The sequence below is a fragment of the Vitis vinifera genome, chromosome 16, assembly GCF_030704535.1.
Source record: "Vitis vinifera cultivar Pinot Noir 40024 chromosome 16, ASM3070453v1".
Lineage (NCBI taxonomy): Eukaryota > Viridiplantae > Streptophyta > Magnoliopsida > Vitales > Vitaceae > Vitis > Vitis vinifera.
Window position 1 is genome coordinate 2,627,959 of NC_081820.1, and position 18,157 is coordinate 2,646,115.

The 18,157-nt window shown below is 38.7% G+C and overlaps 1 protein-coding gene across 3 annotated transcripts in view; it reads right to left on the reverse strand.

Annotated features, from left to right (window-relative positions):
- Positions 1-18,157, reverse strand: part of LOC100249359 (DNA (cytosine-5)-methyltransferase CMT2) — a 42,413-nt gene that overhangs the window by 4,264 nt on the left and 19,992 nt on the right. For all 3 annotated transcript variants that reach the window (XM_010663837.3, XM_059733834.1, XM_059733833.1), the window contains exons 10-15: positions 12,505-12,563; positions 12,363-12,429; positions 6,482-6,811; positions 6,339-6,407; positions 6,174-6,260; positions 6,007-6,094 (exon numbers count right to left, since the gene is read on the reverse strand). In XM_010663837.3, coding sequence (XP_010662139.1) covers positions 6,007-6,094; positions 6,174-6,260; positions 6,339-6,407; positions 6,482-6,811; positions 12,363-12,429; positions 12,505-12,563 — 700 coding nt within the window. The remainder of the gene's footprint in view (positions 1-6,006; positions 6,095-6,173; positions 6,261-6,338; positions 6,408-6,481; positions 6,812-12,362; positions 12,430-12,504; positions 12,564-18,157) is intronic.

Below are 18,157 nucleotides of genomic sequence, written 5' to 3' on the forward strand. Positions count from 1 at the left end.
ATAGTAGCTTTGTTACCATATTATAATATCATTGGTTCCTTTACTTCCACTTTCAAATCTGCATACATTATTTTCGGCCAAAGCAATTCTTGTATCCCTCATGTCATAGCCCTGAATTCCACCTCTACACTAAAGCAAGCAACTGCCAATTTCTTCTTACAATGGACATAGTCCAATCAATATCTATATAAAACACAAATTTCAGTCCATTATCTTTTTGAAATAAAAGAGCTTTGCCCGGCATTCCTCGTAAAATTAAATTTTTAATTTACTTTTTATATTATAAACATATTATAATTAAAATTAAATAATTAAATTAATTAAGATTTTAAAAAATAAAAGTTAAAAGTTAAAGCAATTATAAAATATGTTAAAATGATACGTCTATAAATTTAAAAATTTTAATAGGTCAAACAGGTTAGAATTGTGACAATAAGTTTATCAGGTTAGAATCGTGTTAACAGATTATCCATGTTAATTTATACATAGTTCAACTTAACCCATTTATTAAATGGGTCGTATTTCTAAACGGGAAGTATTCAAGTTAAGTAAATTTTTACTATTTCTTACCTCAACATGACACTACCCATTGTCAACCCCATCATTAGCCTTGTACTGGATTCTAAAAATTCATTTGCCAGCCCGCTGTTCCTTTTCCTTTCAGAACATTTAAAATTTTCCAAGTGAATTTTTTCCAACACCCTCATCTCCTCTCCTCATTCATAGTTTCTGAGGTCAAAGCTTCTTGAACTGATGCGGGATCTTGCTGAGAAAATACTTGAGAGAAAAAGGTTTGATATTGAGGGGATAAATTCCGCATGGATACAAAATCAGATATAGGGTATTGAATGCAACTTTGAACCCCTTTTCTAAGAGCAATAGGCAATTCAATATCATTATTAGAGTAATCTTCTGAAATGGAACCAGAATTTTAATCATTATTTCACTACCCATTTCAAGGTTCACGAATTGGAACAGATGAACTGATGATGGACTTTTTCCACTTGCATTACATGTTGAAAGTTGGAGTCTTACGCCTTTTATCTATAGTTTCTTCATTTCTTAAAGGACTGAAGGAATTTCACTAGGACTTTTAGGAGCATCTGAAGAAATAGCAACTTGTTCAATGTGGGGGAAGGGTACCAGGACCAGCACTTGGATTAGTGTCTTCAATCTGATTGTGATTTCACCAGCTGCAACTTGAATGTCTTTAGCAACTTGATTATTTTTAACAACAGTCTGACCATCTGAACTTCCAACATCAATAACTCCAAAATCCCACCACCTATCTTCCATTTTTGAGTTAATCCCCCCCTAAAGAGAGGTGCTTTCTAAGTAAGGCTAATCTTCCATTTGTATCCTTTTTGTGTTGAAGAGTACCCCAAGAAGCTGCACTTTACAACTCTAGGATCCAACTTCCCTGGCAAATGTTGTTGGATATGCATATATGAGACACATCCTGAAAACCTTTGGTGGTAAAGAGCCAACTCTTGGGAAATTTGGGAACCAGGGAGTGAAAATCTTAACTAGTGTCTGAAATTCAAGAACTCTTGTTGGCATTCTATTTATCACATAAGCTTGAGTTAGAATAGCTTCTCCCCTGTAGCTTTTAAGTACTTTCATTTGAGAAAAGAGAGGGCAAGCTATCTGTAGTAGGGGCTGATTTTTCCTTTCAGTCATCCCATTTTGTTATGAGGTGTCAACAACACATGATGAGTAGTGTTCTAGTATAATCATCTATGAAGGTAACAAACTAGAGTCCCCAAAATATTAGTAATACGAGAAAGTCTCCAAATGTATGAATGAATCAAACTAAATGGACACACAATTTATGTGTCTTTTATTGTAAGACTCAAACAACGTTTTTTAGTAAGAACATATGACTCAATGAAATTTACAAGCATTATTGTTTGCAAACAAGGAAGGAAATAACTCTTTCAACAAAGAAAATGGTGGTTGTCTCAAATGGTTGTGCCAAAGAAAAATATAATCAGAATTGTTTTTTAAGAGTTGAAACCAAGCCTTAAGACCTAAGATACCATTCCTCCAATCAGCCCCTAAGTAGTAAAGTCCATCTCTGAACTAAACATGCCCAATCATCCTCCTCGTCATATCATCTTGAAAGTAACAACCAGAAGAAGTGAACATAATAGTACAATTCAAATCTCTTGGATTTTTCCAATTGACAATAGGTCATAAGGCAAATTTGGGACATGGAGAATAGAATTCAAGGACAAAGTAGGAGTAATCTTCACAATTCCTTAACCAACCATTGAGGAGAGTGACCCATCAACCACTTTTTTTGTTTGTCTTCTTGAACATGGTAAATATCTTGAAAAAAAGTTCAAAGACTTGTAATATGGTTTGAAGCACCTCAATCTATGATCCAAATGGTCGAATAATTTTGAAAGACAACAAGGCCTTTATACCCAAGTGAACCACGGAACAAGAACTGAAAATTGGAGATGTGTTTGCATGCTTGCCCTCAAGTTGGTTCAACAACTTCTTGAGCCTTTGGGTATCAACTTTGCTAAATTCAAATGAGTCCTGGTTATCCTCTGAGTTGGTTTGATGAGTCCCTTCATGTTTTGTTGACTAATTTCCACCCTTTCCTCCAAGTCTTCCTGTCCCTTTGTGGTCCAAAGGAAGGTTTCCTATAAAGTTTCTAGGAAGAAGTATCCCTAGTGTGTCTCGACTTTTGACAATAATAACACCACTCTTTGCCTTTGTCTACTTCCTGTCATCTAGATTATAGTTCCCAGCATTGCTAGAGGATTTTGAAGGTGCAATTGCCGAATTTTCAGGAGGCTGCTTGTCTTTCCAAGCATCACACTTTTCTGAATCTCTTCCCCACAGTCAAAGGCAAATACATCACTCAAAGATGGAAGTGGCTCTTTCCCAAGGATTTGACCACAAGCCAGATCATAATCTTGATTGAATAACATCAGAAACTCAAAGATCCATTCTCTTTTTGGCCAATCTTTGAGTTTTCTAGTATCAGCTGCAGATTTTATTACAATATCATCATACAGAGCTAATTCAAGCCATAAACCTTTGAGATTATTGTAATACTCAGTCACAGATGCAGTCCCCTGTTTAGTATTAATAGTTTAGGGCTTTAATTCATAAAGTTAGGCAGCAATGCCTACCTTGGAGTAAGTTTGTGTGACTCCCTCATAGACCTTCTTAGTTATAGTGAGAAGGAGATTGATTTTTCTTGTTTCTGGTTTCATTGTGTGAAGAAGACATGACATTACCATTGAATTTTCTACTTCTCAGGTCTCATATTTAGGATCTTCCTGCACTAAGGTGGTCGGTGTGGTAAGGCAACTGCTGGTGTTGTTGCTGTCCTTATCACATATTTCATTTTTCCTTAGCTTTTCAAAAACAGTTTAGCAGACTAGGACCACTCCATGAAATTCATTTTGTTAAGTTTTGTGGTAGTAATTGGGAGAGTGGGGTTATCACTACAGATAGAACCTTGGTTGATGGGATTTGGGTTTTGGGTGGTTGAAGTAATGGAGGATTCAGACATCCTTTGTAAAACTAGTTAAAAAATGTAGATAACAATTTAAAGACAGGCTATTTAGGCCAAGATAGACTATATAGGCCAAGATAGGCATTGATATTGAAGGCTGAAAACCCTAGAAGTTTGCCACGAATGCAAACACAGAAAGCGAGCTGCAATGGAGGACCAAGACAAGATTAGGTTAACCTAATCTGCTTTGATACCATGCAGTGAATATCTATATATATATATATGTATGTATGTATGTATAGAAAGAGAGAGAGAGAGAGAAAATACAATAAAAAATTATTCCTACAACATACAATCAGGAAATTACCTATTCTAGGGTTGGGCTGTAAGTAAAGCGAGGGTGTTGGTTTTTTGTCTATCCCTCCTTTTTTTTGGCCTTGTATACATTGTATATACTTTTGGCACTCTTTGGCCCTTTTAATACAATTGCTTAACTTATAAAAAATAAATAAATAAATCATGCATTAAATTATGGGTCAGCTTTACAAGAATAGGAAACTAAATAATATACAAATTCATGAGATATTTATCAACTTTCCCATCAATGGGGAATTAGCCCATGATCTAGGATATTTATCAACTTTCCTATAAGGAAAGAATCAACCCAAGATCTTCAACAGTTACTAAGTCATTGACATACAAGTTGACTACAAATACAAGTAACAGAAACATAGGTGATAAGAAGTGCTTGGTGGTGGGAAAGCCAATGTCATCATCGAGATGTACCAAAGTCTGTTGAACCCCCTTTTTTTTTGATAGGTAAATGGAAATTGTATTAAAAAAGTATACACAATGTATATAAAGCAACAAAAACCATAAGGGGCGAATACACAAAAACAACCACACGCTACAGGGAACCTAGTCAATCCACAAAATCTAACAATGATATGGACCCATCCCCAATGTACAATCTAATGCAATCCCAAAATAAATACAAAACAAAACTTTTAATTGCTTCGTCCAAACTTTCACAATTCTCAAAGGTTCTCCTATTCCTCTCCCTTCGAATGGAATAAAAAAGGCATAAAGGAACAACTTTCCAAGCCTTTTTCCTTTATTTTTTTGCCAACTAAGGAGTCGCCCCAGCTCAAGAGCACCCCTCTCACTAAAGAGTGCATCACCCACTGTACATTAAAAAAATAAAAAACCAGCTGCCACAACATGCGAGCTTTCGGACAGTGCAAGACAATATGATCACTAGTCTCTTCTTCTACTTCGCACATATAGCATCTGTTAGGCATCCTCCATCCCCTATTTCTGAGCTGATCTTGAGTTAATATCTTAGCTCAAGTTGCTTCCCAGGCAAAGAAGCTAGCTCTTATAGGAGCCAAAGAAATCCAAACAATGTTATGAGGGAAAGGCTCTGCTCTCCTACTTCCCAAGGAGGAGTAAAAGGACTTAACTGAAAAAACACCATTTTTTTTGTCTCCATTCAAATCTTAACACCATCAGTACCCAAAGAGATGGAGTGATCATGCAATCTCCCAAAAAAGGCATCTACTTCTTCCAAAGTCTGTATGAACCCCTAAGCTTATGGTCGCCACAGGCAGGTGAATTAGCATCAAACCTGCGTGTTAAAGGTGACACCTTCTAGAGGGCATAGGAAATCATCAGGCCATAACTATTTTCAATGAACATTCTCCTTTTTCTGCTTAGTTTCACCAAGAGGTAGAATAGGAAAGCCCCCCTGCTCAACATATATCATCGGCTGATATCCACATTTCATGGACTTTGAAGGTACTTAGAATTTACTTGGAGATGATGTAGCATAGAGAGAAAAATGCAAATAGTGAGCATGCAAGATGGCATTAAAATAGCTATGCATTGGAGCCTAGAGGTAGGATGCACCTAGCTGCCATCTTAGTAAAGAAATGGCTAAATCCCATGTGGCACTAAATCCCTAGACAAGCAACATTCTGTGATTGACCAAGCCACAATGACATCCACAACTCATAAATTAGGCACATGGTGCAAAAAGATTGGGACATCCGTAATCTGCAAGAATTGGACATCAAAACCAAGATCTGCTCAATCAATGAGCATGTTTACTACCGTGTAGCAAGATGTGCCATGTATTACAATATGAGCAGGTCATTTATCCTTCTTCTAACTTCTCAATCCAAGTTGCTAAGTATATATTCCAATATTACAAGACTATCAAGTCACTACAATGAATACCTAATTCTAGAAAAATAGCCTTCTCAGTTTTTCTTTAAGTGGCCAGAAACTAAGATAATTGAAGTGCCTGCACTTGGTACCTATTGTCCAAGATAAATAAAATAAATTAATAAACAGCACATTGTCCAAATGAAAAAAATAAAATAAAATAAAACAAAGCAATCATCATGAAAGAGAAATAATGATCCATGTAAGAACATTTCCTATATTTAGGAAGCTATGAAACTCAAGTTTGATAACAATTCAAAATTAGCTCCATGTTTTATCGTATGGAAGATAAACCAGCTTACCCCATTTAGTTGCTCTGATATATTTTTGGAACTCAGTTTCAGGCGGCCTTCTATATGACATTTGTTCACGAGTTTCATTATTTGAGACCTGAAGTAACACCTTTTATTAGAAATACTTAATTTTTAAAAGATCATGACACCAGAAAAGGAGGAGATAGTGAGATTACTGGGGGAAGATCAGCAATAGCATCACCAAGAACAAGAGCTTTTTCTAAATCTGGAGATTGACCTTCATCATAAGCCACAATGTTACGCTGCAATATGGAAAAGAATTAACTTTGGCAGCTATTTAGTTGGTCTCAATTTCAATGTACAAGAACACAAATCAGCACCTCAAATGCAGTTGGAGCCCCATATTTTAAAATCACATCATGTGTAGGAAGTGCAAACTGAGGTAATCTCTGCAAACCAAAGGAGCAATCATGAAGATGTTTGTCATACCGTTTTGAAACATAAAACAAGGGTACTAGCTTGCCTCATCTGGATGAGCCCCCCAAAAGAAAACGCGTAACCGGTATTGTGGAAGACCATAACAACCAGCAGCCATAATTCCAAGTCTTGCTTGGTAATTCATACGAACCAAACGACTTAAGGCATATCTCCCCACAGAACCCTTGGCAAATTGCAAAATGTCAACCACATTTTCCATCAAAACATACTTGGGCTTTAAAAAATTCACTATATCCATGAAGACTATGATTTGACGATTTCTTTCATCATCAAATGGGGAATCTGCATTTCTATGGCGGTTATAGCCGCTAATGCCTTGGCATGGAGGTCCCCCACAAATAACATCAGCATCTCCCTGCAATATATTGATTCACTAAGAAACATAAGTTATCATAGCAAGCATCATCACAAAAGGAAATAATTTATTACATGGACAGTGATGAATGACAACACATAATATGTAATACGGGAATCATTTTTCCTAGCAAAAGATAAGCTAATATTTGCTAAAACATCCTAAAACTGAGATGGATTTCAGTTCTTCCATTCCTCTAAGAAATGTACACAATATATTACAATCTAAATTAACCTTCTAGGAAAAAAAGGAAACACTGCTACCTCTTTACAACATATCCTAATTACAGCAGAATCCTAGGGATGCAAAGTAATTCTTAGTCAAATACACAGTTACACAATTCCCATTGTCTAATTTTTACTTAAAAAAGTGTCCATTGATCTACACATGTTTAGATTTATAGTAGTGAATGGGGTTTTGAGCTATGCTTATGGTTGCTTTATTATCATAGTAAAGCCTCATAGGATCTTGAACTTTGACTTTCATATCTGTAAGCACTACTTTTAACCATAGTAGCTCGCAAACCTTGTGTGCCATGGCCAGCAATTCAGCTTCCACACTTGACTGTGCCACTACCAATTGCTTCTTGCTCCTCCAAGTGACTAAATTTTTCCCTAATAGCATACAATATCCTATTGTAGACCTCTTATCAATGAGGGAACGCGCCCAATCCGCATCTGTGTAGGCTTTTAGCTGTAGATCAACATGGTTGTGGTACATTACTCCTTTGCCAGGAACTGCTTTGAGGCACTTGAGAATTCTATGTACAACTTCCAAGTGGAACTATAACGGTGAGTGCATGAACTAACTCACAACACGAACCAGGTATGAAACGTTGGGTCTAGTGTGTGATAGATAAATTAGTTTCTCTACCATCCTTTGATATGTCCCTCTATCTACAACTGCTCTTTCCTTTTTCTTCCCTAGCTTGTGGTTGACTTTAATTGGTGTCCAAATAGGCTTACAACCCAACAAACTTGCCTCCTCAAGTAGATCTAGTACATATTTTTGTTAGAAATAAATATCCCCTGTTTTGACCTTGCAACTTCAATTCCTAGAAAGTATCAAAGACTTCCAAGGTCTTTAATTTCAAATTTGTTTGCAAGATATGCGCTCAGTTTACCAATTTCTTTCAAATCATCTCCAATTACAACAATATCATCAATGTAAACAATTAGAGTTGTTATCTTGCCTTGAGTAGAATGTTTGATGGATAGAGTGTGGTCTCCTTAGATTTACCGATATCCCTTTTTGGTTATTGACTTGGCAAATCTTTCAAACAATGTCCCTAGAGATCGTTTCAGTCTGCATAGGAACTTTTTGAGTTGGCACACCTTATTTTCCCTTGTCTTGTGTGCGAACTCAGGTGGAACATCCATATACACCTCCTCTTCCAAGTCTCCATGCAAGAAAGCATTTTTTACATCAAATTGTTATAGAGACAGTTTGAGTTGGCTGCAAGTTATAGAATTCCCATTGGTGCAAATGGGATCATTTCTATTTGTATTATATCTTTTGTTTTTTCTATATTTTGAATGGTTTCTGGAAACAATAGTGCACATGGAAAGACAGTTCCTTGTCGAGCTTAGCCTACCAAACACTTACCCGCTGCTCCAACAGCTCATTAAGCTGGCAGAGCCACCGTTATCCTTACTTTTCTGCGGCCCCTCCTATTTTCTATAGCCATAAGCTATGGCAGCTCCAACTCGCAACCACAGGGGTCCACCCTGCAATGCAAGGCCAGATTGGGCTCAGCGATCTAAGCAGTCAACCTAGTATATTTAAGTGTATCCCTTTGCTATAAACCTTGCCTTGAACCTTTCCAATGTACCATCAACTCTATATTTGACACCCAACTGTTCTTTTCCCCTTTGATAGACTCACCATCTCCCACGTATTGCTTTTTTTCAAGGCCCTTATTTCTTCTTTCATAGCTTCCTTCCATGGTTCCATACTTATAGCCTCTTGAACATTTTTTGGAATTTAATGGCTGGCTAATCTAGTGGTTAAGGCACAGAATTGCTGTGAGAGTTTCTGTAAAGAAATAAACTAAGAAATAGAATGAATAGTGCAGGACTGAGTCCCTTTGTTGAGTGCAATAGGCAAATCAAGTCATTGGTATTATTGGAAAACTAATTACCTCCTTCAATACCTATTTCAGAGTCAAGGATTGGTTCATTTGAAGTAACAACAGACTGTCTTTTTCTAGAATACACATTGAGAATAGGTGGCTTAGAACTCTCAGCTTCTACAGGAATTAAAGTGCTGAAAGAAATACCAGACAGTTTTTCACCATTATGATTCAACACAATAGTAAGGGCAAGGATAGAAACAAGGATGATTGTTTTTGGAAGAGTATTAAATTCAGCATGGTCAGAATTGTTTTGCCACTAACTTGAGGAGTTATTCTAACCAGAATGGTCAGAATAATTTAAAGAACCCCACCATCTATCTTCCATATTACTCTTGTCTCCTTGAAGATGGGTGTTCCCATAGAATGGTTGATCTTCCACAAAGGTCACATCCCTTGTAACATACTATTTTCAAGTTGGTGGATGATAACACTTGTATCCCTTTTTTTTTTTAAAGGAATACCTGGAAAAAAGCAGTGAAAGGGTCTAGGATCAAGTTTCCCTCTCAAGTAGCCGTGGATATGTACAGAAGGTACAATTCGAAATTTTTTGGAGGTAGTTCCCCAATCACTTGAAAAATTGGAAAAAAGAGTATTAAGTCTTTCTATTGGGGTGTTGTAATCAAGAATCTTAGAAGGCATCCTATTTATTAAATAGGTAGTTCTCAAATGCCATCCTCGTATAATGTTTTTAGCACATCCATTTCAAATAGAAATGCACAAACTATTCTAATAAGTGCATGTTTTTCCTTTCAACAACCTCATTTTGTTAGCGTATATCTACACAAGAGGAATGATGGATGTGAAAAAACCAATTTTCCCAAAAGCTTAAGCTTGTAGGATTTAGGGCCACAATGTATATCATGCGATTTAATACCCTCTCACATGCAACCCCATATAGGCATGTAAAGAGACACAGGTGTAGGCAAACAACTACAATCAACCTCTTTTTGGCTTACTTAACAAATTAGAGAAATAAATATATTGTAGTGAGGTTGAATGACCTCCCACAAAACAAGGTTATGACACCATGTTGAACAAATAATTTTCTTAATAGCTTAGGTATATAAGATTCGGATCCACAATGTATATCATGCACTTTAACAATGGATTATCCCTTTATCTTTTAGATAATCAAACTTTGATTGAAGTACTCACTCCCATTATCAATTTGGAGAGTATACATTTTGGTCCCAAATTAGTTTTGAATAAGATTGTGGATGATAGGAAATATAAATGTGACTTCTAATTTAGATTTCATAAGATAAACCCATGTAGAATGAGTACAATCATCCATAAATGTAACAAACTACCGGGTACTAGAACTATTCTGTAATATGGGAAGGACCCCACACATCGGAGTGAATCAAACTAAATGGAGAAGTATTCATAGAACTACAAATTTGAAATGGATGGTGTTCAGCAAGAGTGCAACTTTCACAATGAAATCCATTAATAGAAATATTCTCAAATAAAGATGGAAAGTTTTTTCAAAGTAGGAAAAAAGGGGTGGCCAAGGCGTCTATGCCAAAGCCAAATTTTATTTATTTTAGGTGAAGTAATGACTAAGCCTTGAGGTGTAGAATAATCCTCTTCCCAACTACTATCTAGGTAATACAACTCGTCTCTTAGTTTAGCATGTCTAATCCTCCTCCTTGTCACAGAGTCCTGAAAGACACAGCCAGTGGCCATAAAGATCATGAAATAGTGTAAATCTTGGGTGAGTTTACCATAGACAAGAGGTTGTAGGTCAAGTTGGGGACATGGAGAACAAAGTTTAGGATTAGGTTTAGTGTTGTTTTTATTTTTCCTTTACCACCTACGGGGGAAAATTATTCATCTACAACCTTATTTTTTTTTGTTTTCTGGAACATGTAGAATAGGTTGAAAATAGTGTTGAAAAATTGGTCATATGGTCTAAAGCACATGAATCAATGATCTGGGTGTGAGAGCAATTTATTTTTTAGGAGTTTAGGGCAAAAATATTACATGTCTAGTCACTAAACAAGAACTTATGGTTAGATTTTCCAATTCTAGCAAAAAAATTTCAACTTCTCCACATCTTTACTAAGAAAATTCTCCTATGAGTCTTCCACAATAGTTGTTTGATGGGCTTGTGCAAATCGTGCAGCTTGATTCCCTTGTTTTCACTAGAATTGAACCCCTTGTTCCCGAGCTAAGACTTTCCATTAAGCATCCAACACATCTCTCTCGTGTAAAGAATTATTATAATAATTGCACCACATCTTATCCTTGTCCACATTCTTTTTCCCAATAGTTTTTTAAGTAGAAATTGCAGAGCTCTCTGTGATTGGGAGTTTGTTTTCAGGCTTCCTAAGCATCATACCTTTGAAGCATTATACCTTTGCATTCTTCTTCCCCTTGAACATAGGCAAACAGATCACTAATGGAAGGAAGAGGATTTTTGCCTAAGACTCTACCACTTATTTCATCAAACTCCAGATTAGGACCAACAAGGAAATAAAAAGTCCTTTTTCTTTCAATCATATCTCCCAGATTTTTTGTGTCATTTGCACACTCCATTTCCACATCATGATACAAATCTAATTCAAGCTAAAACCCTTTGAGAAGATTAAGATAATCTATGTCAAATCAATTATCTTGTTTGTTGTTAGCAATTTGCTTCTTCAAGTCGTATAACTAATCAGCAACTCCCCTCTTTGAGCAAGACAACATGACGGCCTCCCAAATCTCCTAGTTGTCAACAAAAGATAAGTGTAGCTAATCTCCAACTACATGACGTGTAGAAGCCAAAACATAACCATTGAATTTTTAGCTTCCCAATGTTCATACTTAGGGTCATTGATTGATGGTGGTGGTGATGTTCTTAAAATATACTTCATTTTCCTTTTGGATTTCATGACAATCCGGACAAATTGGGACCATTCCATGAAATTCCCATTCAATTGGAACATGGTGATTTGAAGAGTGGGGTTCAACTTAGAGGGATGAACAATTGGTTCAACAATGGCTTTCCTGGGAGTGATTTTTCCAGAGGTCTCTGACATCTTCAAGTATAGTAATGATGAACATAGATTTAGGAAAGGAAAAAATGACGATGAATGCCAAGAACAAATGAAGGATAAAAATTTCAGGCTTCAACCATGTCTGATACCATGAAAACTGAGATGGGTTTCACTTCTTTCATTCCTATGAGAAATGTACATAATATATTACAAACTAGGTTAACCTTCCAGGAAAAAAAAGGAAACACTACTACTTATTTACAGCATATCCTAATTACAGCAGAATCCTAGGGATACAAAGTAATTCTTAGTCAAATACACAACCATACAATTCTATTTTAGGAAAAATAAATATTCTCAAACACAATCTCAACCATAATCCCAAGATTATATCAGTAGAATATTTCAACACATCCATACAAATAAATCTTACCGGACGCGGTAATATCTTTGCTTTAAACCCCTTCAGTACAAAATCTTGTATCAGATCCTGGCATTTACTAATCAATACACTTACAATAAGTAATATGCCATACTTAAAGCAAAAAATTCATAGCATATGGGAGATGGCATACCTCAACCCTTCAATTGGCTCCCATGTATCCTCACTTGGACCATGACCCGCCCAACGTGCCTAAACAAAATGAACATGATAGAATAAGAATTGCAAAATCCTTATCAAAGTTTTATTTCATGCCAAATCTGGAAGTTGTCTAAAATTGCCCACATGCCTATCTAATATATTGATCATATCATGAATGCATTGGTGAAGGATTTTTTGTTAAAATAAAATCAGTTGTGGATAGTAAGCATGCGGCCCCTTGGTCATGCAGCCCAGAGGCCTTCTGTCAGCCCCTTGGTCAGGAGAACCTTGAGATCCCTTCTATCAGCCCCTCAAACTAAGCATGCGGCCCAGAGGCCTCATGGGGCAGCACCTTGACCCCATGTGCAGCCTACGAACAAAGCAAGGTGCAATAAGTGAGTTGGATGCCTCAGAAGCATGCACAAGCTGTTGGCATGTATAGACAGCAACAACGCACAAGCATGCATGAGCAGCGCACATGCATAGGCATCATGCCTTCATGAGGTGTAACCTGTGGGCACAATGACACAAAGTATGTGGGAACCAAGGATGAGTGCCTTGGCCAAAGGCAACATGCTGCAGCATGGGACAACCACAACTTCGGCAACAAGGCTTTGCGAGAAGCATTAGCCTAGCACGTGCACAGACTTACCCAAAGACATGTAGCAGCAGCATACTCCTCATGTGCAGGCTGACTTGAGATATGCAGGTTGGCTGCATGGCACAAGTGGGACTGACTCAAGTTAAGCATGGGCAGACTTGAGGTAGGCTATGAGAGAGATGTCTTGGCATTGGGGCAAGCCCAAGCAAGATGTGATGCTCCATGGACCAGGAGCATGGTTGGTTGATGCATTATATATATGAGCAAGACTTTGAGTTAGAGTAGGAGTCAAAGTCCCACTCCATGGCTAGCTGATGCACAAGACTTCGAGTTCAAGTAGGAGTCAGACTCCTACTCCAAGAAGGATCTGTTCAACTTGGTGTGGTAACATAGAGGCAAATTGAATCTAGAGTTAAGAGTTGGACTAGGATTCAAGTGTTGGTTCCCTAGTAGGATTGGATAGCTGGTGCATCCACCCTATATATAGAGGGCCTGCATGCCTTCAGAAAGGCAAGTGAACTACCCATTGTATGTGGGAGTCCTTACGAGACGAGTTCCTTGTCGGAGCAGTAACATACAAGTTGGGGAGAGCCCTATAAACCTCTTGTCTTTCGTGGGATTAGTGCTTGCATGCAATCTCGTGTGAGTTTGGTGGGTTGGCTTAGAAGGCATATAAGTGCCACAGACGCAAAAACTTGGTGCCTGAATTTCATGTTTGTGACACCTTCCAGGGCAGAAATGCTTAGATCTGCCCTTCCAAATGTAGAATGGAATTCATTTTATAAAGACTCAAAGTGTAGTAGTTGTTATTAATGAGGCACTAATTCACTAGTATTAACATGTGGCCCTTAAACATTGGTGAGATTTTGTGTGTTCTTGTCTTATCAAACCTATATCATTAAACCAATGACAAATACCTAATGGTAGGAAGGTGGAGCCCACTACTAAGATGCACTAATTTAGGACATTGGAAGCAGATTTTTAGGAAGATATGAATATGAGTAAGAAGAAAATTTAGATGAGAAAAAAAAATAAAAATAAAAATAAAATAAAATCAGTAAGCAAGGAATAGAAATTAGATGAAGAATATAAAAAGGTAAAGAAAGAAAGAAAAAAAAAAGTTCCAAATTTTCTAAACAAGTCTAAATATCAATAATAATGGCCTTTCCTTTGATGTATGCACTCCTATTTTTATAAGCTATTAATGAATCATAAATAGAATAAATATACTAAATTGATAATAATATAACACCTATTTTGATAAGAATATGAATCCTAATTTGACATTAATACAAATCCCTCTTACCTTCTACACCTATAATAAACTTGAAATTGGTGGTCTTGATCTCCATCAAGTATCCTAAGGCCGAAAGGTCTCAACTATGAGGAGTTGTGAGTGTGATATTGCTTAAGAAGGTCAGATGTAACCAGAACTTATTTTCCTTGTTGAAGTTGTTTTCATTATTAAATTATCATCTCCACAAGTCCTAACTAAGCTCCTCTCAATGTTGTCCTAACACTTTTGATCTATACATCGAATGCCAATTAGGCTGAATAATGATGTGGATGATGTCGAGAGGTTCTTCAAGAAAACTGTTGAAGATGAACTGAGGCATGATGAAGTGCAAAGTTGAAAAGTTTGAAGTGGAAAAAAAGTCTTTTCAGGTAAAGTTTGAAGGATCGAATGGTGGAACTTGGGTATCAGTAACAAAAAGGAGCCGTGGTTTTGTTGTATCAGTAGGATTTGGAAAGGAGGAGTTGGATTGGTTAACGGAGCATTTGAAGAAAGCTGTGGAGTTGGAGGATACCAGGGGATTTACACGAAAGTTCAGGGGCGAGAATAAGATTCACTTGATGGAGATTTGCTTCAACAATAGAGGGCGATTCATGAAAATCACCGAGATTGCTACAAGAAGGAAACCTCTACTTCTTGTCATTCCCGAGGGTGTTAAAGGTAATGGATGGGAAGTCCTTAGGAGGGCGATTCTTTCAGTGCAAGATTATTCTGATCAAGTCGGAGAAGAGTTGAAGAAGACATTTGGCAATACTCAGATGAGTAAAAGCATATATAGAGGTGGTCGGTCATACGCAGAGATGGTTGCAGAGGATGGACTTAGGAGTGGAGTTCCATTATCAGCTGGAAAATGAGCCAGAGCCATAATATGTGAATGCAAAGAAAAAGTCCAAGACTGGACTCATGAAGGCAAGGCCATTGCGAGGATGATGGGTGTGAAAGGTATGGTGTCTATAAATCCCATTTCCGCCTTCAAGGGGTGTTTCTTTGTGAGTTCAGCAGGAAGAGCAAAATGGTTCCAAGAGCAGAAGAGACTTTTAGTGAAAGGAAGGCTTGTTCTCCTAAGAAGATGGTCGCCAAGAGAAAATATGATTATTCCCGGAAAATTCAGAAGGGGTTGGTTAGAGTTGAAAGGCCTTCCTTTTCACTTGTGGGAGGAAGACCAGCTGAAATTCATCTTGAAGAAGTGGGGGAGGGTGACGGAGGTAGCAAGGGAAGCCGTGAAGCTGTGGGTGGAGATGCATCCTAATGTCGTGCTTCCAGCGTTGCTTGAGGTGGAAGACGGGGCTTGGAAATATACAGTAGTAGTTTCAGTCATCGGAGAAGAGGGTGAAGACGACACTGTCACGTCCGAGACAACCCACTGCAGGTACGAGTGGTTGAAAGAGGGGGGTTGCGTCTCTCAAACGACAAAATTTGCAGAGGGGCTACGAGGTAGTATCAGGGGCAATGAGTGCTACAGTAGGGAGCTTCTTCCCTGGGCACGTTATCGGTGCTCAAGTACAAGTATGGCGGCCAAAAGGGAGAAAGGATGGGAAGAGAGTAGATTGGGCCTAGTAGAAGAAAACATTCTTGGGCTCATAGAGCCTGAGACTTCTACTAAAGCCCATCCAGTAAGGGCCCAAAGAGGGAGAAGGAGTCATGGGCTTCACGCTGGCCCAGACGCCCCTCAAGACCATGACGCAGCGGCATCCCCTTCTTCTCTCCAACGAGTGGGTTCCTCTGCAAAAGCGACCATGCAGCCTCATTCAGGAGATGGTCGGGCCGACATCAAGGTTATACATGGAGAGGATGGTCGGGCCGATGAGTTACAAGCCCAGACTTTATCCAACCCTAGCCCACCTTCAGAGATAGAAGATGTTAGTTGCGGGCGTCGGACTGTGGGCTGTAAGTCAAAAGGCTCGTCGGGGTTGGGCCAATTTCTAGGAGGATCGAAGTCCTCTGGCATGAAAGGTAGGTCTCGAGAGGAAGAAAGCGCAGCGAGAAAGGGGAAAGCTCCAATGGTTCAAATGGAAGACTTCACGCAAGGGGAAAAGACGATGGATTCAAGGAAGAAGTGGTCCAACCTCTTCCTTCCAAGCGCGGCTCGCCGTCATGGACAAAGGAGTAGCAGCTAGCCTCTTCCCCTACGGAGCGCATCGCCACTTAGCGAAGTGAATGGCGGGATGGGATCTCAACAAATACGAGGTATCAGAGAGAGTCCCATCTTCTGTTGTCTTCTGCCAAGGAAATGCAAGAGCTAGTCGAAGGAAGAGACCTCGACGTCAAGAGGAGAGATGGACTCGCGAAAATCCCAACTCGAAGATGACAAAAGAGGATTTACGGGCCGAGCGGGGTACGATCCTTGTGGTTTTTCAGTCACGGAGTCACCTTCTATTCCAAGAACTAGAGGTAAAGAAATCATTTTGGAAGGAAATTGTGAAATTCCGGGAGTGGAAAACTTGGAAGAAAGTCAGTCTTTTTCTTTTCAGCCACCCGAGCCTTATTCTTCTCCTTTCTGTAATCTGGAAAAGCATATGCCGAGTCCCTCTGATCCTCATCTCCCAAATTCAAAATTTCTTTCCCAGTCTCCTTCGGTAAATCAAGGTAAATTTAAAATTTTTCCTGAAATAAGCGATGTTGGCCCCTTAAATTTTGTTAGCATCCCTGTCCATGTTGAGGAGGAGAATCAGAGAGCTGTTTCTAACCAAGAGTCCGAGAGATCTACCCCTGGGAAGTCTTCTAACCTGATGTCAGGTAGTCCGAGGGTTAATGCGGCATCCCCACCGGAAGACTTTCTTATCGATGGCCTGTCCCCTAGGAAAATGGCTAAAGTGCGAGAGGTTCTATGCTCTCTGGACATTAAGGTGTACTCTAAGAGGAAGAATAGAGGCCCATAGGCGATTGAATCCAGGTGGATTTGGTTTGGAGGGTTAGGGCCTGAGTGTTTTTCCATGAAAATTATCAGTTGGAATGTCAGGGGTTTGGGATCAAGTAATAAGCGAAGGGTGATTAAATATTTCCTTAGGTTAGAGAATCCGGATGTTGTGATGATTTAGGAAACAAAAAGGAGAAGTGTGATAGAAGGTTAGTGGGCAGTGTCTGGACGGTCAGAAATAAGGATTGGGTTATTCTCCCGGCGTGTGGGGCTTCAGGAGGGATTTTGTTCGTTTGGGACTCAAAAAAGTTGTGCAAGGAGGAGGTGGTATTAGGCTCTTTCTCGATATTGGTCAAGTTCGCCTTGGAGGGCTGTGGACCTCTTTGGATTTCTGCAATTTATGGTCCAAATAGTCCCTCACTTAGGAAGGATTTTTGGGTGGAACTTTGTGACATTTATGGTCTAACTTTTCTGTTGTGGTGTGTGGGCGGTGATTTTAATGTCATAAGGAGAAGTTCAGAAAAATTGGGGGGCTCTAGGCTAACTTCAAGCATGAGAGACTTTGATAGTTTTATTAGAGAATGTGAATTGCTTGATCCACCTCTTCGAAACGCATCATTCACTTGGTCAAATATGCAAGAGTCTCCCGTGTGTAAGAGATTAGACCGTTTTCTTTACTCAAATGAGTGGGAGCAGCTCTTTCCCCAAGGCATTCAAGAAACCCTTATCAGAAGGACCTCGGATCATTGGCCAATTGCTTTGGACACCAACCCGTTCATGTGGGGCCCAACACCTTTTAGATTTGAGAACATGTGGCTGCAACATCCTAGTTTCAAGGAGAACTTTAGAAATTGGTGGAGGGGTTTTCAAGGAAACGGATGGGAATGCCACAA